At 35.8% G+C, this 5,032-nt stretch overlaps 1 protein-coding gene across 1 annotated transcript in view; it reads left to right on the plus strand.

The window, feature by feature from the left end:
* Positions 1–4,760: 4,760 nt before the first annotated feature.
* Positions 4,761–5,032, plus strand: part of LOC128247852 (uncharacterized) — a 2,836-nt gene continuing 2,564 nt past the window's right edge. Inside the window, exon 1 of the mRNA XM_052968036.1 lies at positions 4,761–4,832. Coding sequence (XP_052823996.1) covers positions 4,768–4,832 — 65 coding nt within the window. The 5' untranslated portion in view covers positions 4,761–4,767. The remainder of the gene's footprint in view (positions 4,833–5,032) is intronic.

A 5,032-nucleotide genomic window follows, 5' to 3' on the forward strand; every position in this document is an offset into this window, starting at 1 on the left:
AATTTACGATAATGGTACGAGAAACTGGGATGTTTACTGCAAAAATGCATTGAACAAGATAGATGACCAGATGCAAACCAATGATTCTTCAGCTAATTGGTTCTGTGATAATCTACTCTATTCACTCTATTGGATATTTGTAACTCGGGATTGATATCGAATGAACAGAGGAGAATATTACGAACTAGAGTGAAAGTTTAAAAGATTAAGGCAAAGGAATATCAAGGTCAATGTAATGGACTTCCGATCTGTGCCAACAACCAATGGACTATCATGTAATAGTGATCCTAGAAATTTTAATTAAAATTTTACTCATAATGAGGATGAAAAGAGTGATTAACGATTCGAGTCAATAAAAAAACAAGGGAGATAATCCCTAAAATCTATTAAAACAATTAAAACGTTTCGGTATTATCAGATCTTATCAGCGGAGCTTAGCCCAACCGTTACTACTAGATCATTCATTAGGTGGGGGATAGAATAAAAATTAATTTCTGTTCATGGCGGAGATATTTGATTCGGGAAAATTAAGCTTTCAGCTCAGCTCTGACTGAACATAACTATGATCAAAAACGCTCCATCCATGATCATCCAATCCTTTTCTCGAGCTTTGCCTAACTAACCAATAAGGTGTTTAAGTGTAACTTGGAGGATATTTGGTTGTCATTTCTACAAGACGAGCGACCATTTAGACACTTCCCATGGCTTATCCTATCATTACCGCGACTTGTTTCGAAAATAAATATATTTAACATCGATTAAGGACCGAGCCAGCCTTGAGGGTGGCCCAATGGAAGAGTCGTTAATGTAGTCTTTGCTTTGACACTTAAAATGCTGGGTTTAAATCCTCTTGAGATCAGCTTTTCTCTTCATCCTTCATGAGTCGATAAAATAGAGTATCATTCAAGTCCCGAAGTCGAAATTATCGATTGACGATCTATGCCATCATGCAATGGGCTGCTTGAATCCTTGCCCAACCGTGGAGATTCGGCGAACAAGGGAAGTAAACACAATAGTTGGAGTACACTGCCATCGCTGCCATTTCATGAATTCAGCTTTCTGTAACATCCTATATTACTGCGAACACACGCACACATATAAATCCTATCAATCACACATGCATCCATACACACACACACATATATATATACACAAGATCTATAAGAGTGGTTGTTCAGCCGGTACATTGGACTAGGGCTCGGAGAGCTGAGGGCGAGTCCGTGAATGTGTGTAGGGTTCTTAAAAAGAAAAGACCCTTTCTCCAAGAAAAAAACTTCACAGCCCTCTTGAATTGTGAAGGGACTAGCGATACCCGAAAGTAGACCCTGCAGATATATCTGGTGCTGGTGTAGTATGTGATATACATACATGTTTCTGGTATAGCTTGTGATCTACATCAGTTCAAATGGTATAGTTTGTGATCTTCACAGACTTTCAGTCTCATTTAGATTTCATTTGTTGGAATATTTTAAGATCAAATGAGCAAAATCTCTTTATTGCATTTTTAAATGACATCCGTGCCGAATACAAATAGTCACAGTATTCACGTTTCTAGTATGAAATAATAATCAATAAAAATTTTTCTTTTTCTTTTATTTTTTAAATGTTTAACTCACGCCTCTAATCATAATTGCAAATTTATAACAAAATTTTGACTGTAGATCACAAGCTAGTGTAGATTTAAGCCGCTGTAGATCACAATGGCATGTAGATAACATTCTAAACCGGTACCGAATTTTCTTTATATAGAACAGTTAAATTAAGGTGGCGAGCTGGCAGAATAGTTAGCGCACCGGAAAAGATATGCTAAGTGGTATTTCTACTGACTTCATGTTCGAGTTCAACCGCCGCCGGAGTCGACTTTTCCTTTCATCCTTTCGGGGTTGATAAAATAAGTACCAGTTGAACATTGGGATCTTTTTTAAAACGAGGGCCACATTTTTCATTAACGAAACACTTTGAAACTTGGAACACTGGTAGAATGTGTCATATAAAACATCTTTTTCTCTTAGTCTTCTTAAAAAAAAAAGAAATCCATAAGTTATTCCATGTTAAAGTTGTCGTATTTCTGTAATTTCAACCAATCACTGACGTCCATTCAGCCGATATACATTAAGTGCCGACTACATAAACAAACGATTCTGAAACAATTAACCCTAACCCTAACGCTAGGGTTAGGGTTAAAGCAAATTTAAAATGAAAAAAGCAAATAAAACGAAGGTATGGAGATTAAATACGCTTTACATCGCTTAATCAGCCAAAGGAGTAAATGTAAACAACTGAATACTTGTCAGTGATTGGTTGAAATTATCGAAATAAGACAATTTTTTACATGAAATAAATTCGAATACAAAAATATTTTTCTGTTCTATAACACAAAATAGATAAGTATACGAAGTTTGAAAGTCTTTCCGTACCAAAAACACTACATAAAACATTAATGAAAAATGTGGCCCCCGTTTTAAAATAGATCAGAACATTGGCATCGATGTAACCTACTTACTCCTCCCTCGAAATTGCTGGCCTTGTACCGAAATTTGAAACCCATTTAGGATGGTTAAGCTATTTAGGTCTGTTGTAGAAATAAACACATGCAAAACGCTTTTATAAGTCGTAGTTCCTTGCTCTGTGTCAAATGTTCATGGTTGTGGCCGTTCTCCTTTGAATTTATGTTTAAGTGTGTTGGTTTATTAATCATTTCTTGCAATTATGTAGTGGTAAGATCAGAAAGACTGCAATCAACTGCCGTACAGATAGGTATGGCACATGAGATTATACGTCATTCGTATTTCTCAAAGGAATTAACAATATAGGCTAAATAAACTACTTCAGTTGAGAATCTCAACCAGATTGGAGTCGTCTGTCGGAAAGTTTGATTGAATAAGAGGTGTATACTGAATTGTGGTCGATGGAGTTGAGTTGTGTCAACAATGGTGAAGAATGTACCAATTACGGTTATACTAGTACAAACAGATGTTATAGAAACAAAAGCGATAAAACAAACACAGATTACAGTCTGAAGAGGAAAGAGCGAGTACAATTAACATGCATTAGTTAAACATATATCTTTAACTGGTCATCGACGTGTGTTAACGTATGTGACCTAGACAAACAGAATCAGTTGGATAAAGCATAACAGGAATAAGAACACTTGGATTTTGAAGTTTCATAATGATACACGATTAAATTATACGAAATGACAATATTCATCGTAATGGTTTTCATTTCTTTAAAAAAATTAAAAACCAGTAACGTACTAGATTTTCTTGCAGCACTTGAAAGACCTCAAAGACCATGGGTAGACGATCTAGTTAAACAAATTCGAACCTAAATTGGAGAGAAAGGTACAATCAAAGGAAAAGGAAGCATATTGTGTCCATCAATGTATATTGAGACATAGTTTAATTGACTGCGATAAAGAGATTTAGTTTTATCCTTTTATGTTCTAAGTTCTAATCATGCAGAAGTTGAACTGAGTTTTCTTCTGATTGACAAAATAAATATTAGTTACATACGGTCCGATTTCATCAACATCTCTTCCCTGTAAAGTTGTTGCTTTGCGGTTTGGTTAAATATTGGTACTTGCTTCTTTAATTTGCAATGTCTTCATAAAACTTAGACTTTAGGATAAATGAATTTTTGTATCAGGAGTAAATATTAAATCAATTGTAAATTAAATTATATCAGTTTAAATGTGTAAATTTAAATCGACGAAAACAAAACACAATCCATCCTCCAATATACAAAGTTGTATGTTGTTGGCACTCGGTCGCTTACGATGTCGAGGGTTCCAGTTGATCTGATCAACGGAACAGCTTGCTCGTAAAATTAACGTGCAAGTGACTGAGCACTCCACAGACACGTGCACCCTTAACGTAGTTCTCGGGGATATTCAGCGTGACCCCCCGAATTATAGGCACAACAGAAACAGGAAGTAAGAGTGAGAGAAAGTTGTGGTGAAAGAGTACAGTAGGGTTCGCCACCATCCCCTGCCGGAACCTCGTTGAGCTTTAGGTGTTTTCGCTCAATAAACACTCACAACGCCCGGTCTGGGAATCGAAACCGCGATCCTATGACCGCTGGGCCATTGCGCCTCCACTACAAAGTTGTATAAGAAATGCAATAAACACGTCCAAATATTTTCCCACTTTTCCCATTATATGATGTGTTTTCCTATTTACGAATTTTATATTTGACTTCTGTATTTTCAAGTGTAGCAAGTACTGGCTGTTGTAACGTTGTTTCAATCCCCGGTGGAAGCTACTTCACCTCACATTAAAGTATATACACGGAAGGAGTAGGACTAAACATATTTCCTCTTTCTTCTCACATAAGACAATGTTGGTGGGTTTCTCATCAAAAGAAATGCATTCCTAGCGAGTTTTTAACACTTTTTAAAACAAGGTTAAACAAATGCTTAGTTTTGTAAAGTTTCATTCATAAATAATCATTTTGTCAGTCGTCATCATCTGTTAAATGTTATTATTTGAACTTAAAATAAATATGGAGTCAAGATTCGAAATTGCTACTGGGCAATTTAAAAAAAAAGGTTAGAAAATAAAAAAAATGTCTCAGTGTCACCACTTGCGCAATAGTACACTTACTGCAAGAGTTGTCTCATTATTATAGAAATGATTTTAATTTACAAACATTAGTCTCTGTTGGGTGCGAAAAAAATAAATACCTGCTCAAAGAAAAGAAAAGAATTGATGAGACAATCGTTGGCGAGAGAGGTATCCAATCTGTAAAGTAGGAAGGTTAAATGACATGTCAGACCACGTGGAATGTTGTGACAGCATCTGTCCGAAAGAAGCTGGAAATTCTACCGAAGGGTAGGTATGTCAGATACATAAACATTATTTTGGGTATCTATGAAGCCAACTAAGATTCTTGCACGTAATCACTTCTTCTGCTAAGTAATAAAGCCATATTTTTTTAAGATCATATCTTACCGTTTTATTGTCATAGCTGGATTGGAGGTGAATTACCTCAATATATTTTGCTGCGCGTATACGTCAGCTTTGATTTGATA

Source organism: Octopus bimaculoides, chromosome 5, assembly GCF_001194135.2.
Source record: "Octopus bimaculoides isolate UCB-OBI-ISO-001 chromosome 5, ASM119413v2, whole genome shotgun sequence".
Taxonomy (NCBI): domain Eukaryota; kingdom Metazoa; phylum Mollusca; class Cephalopoda; order Octopoda; family Octopodidae; genus Octopus; species Octopus bimaculoides.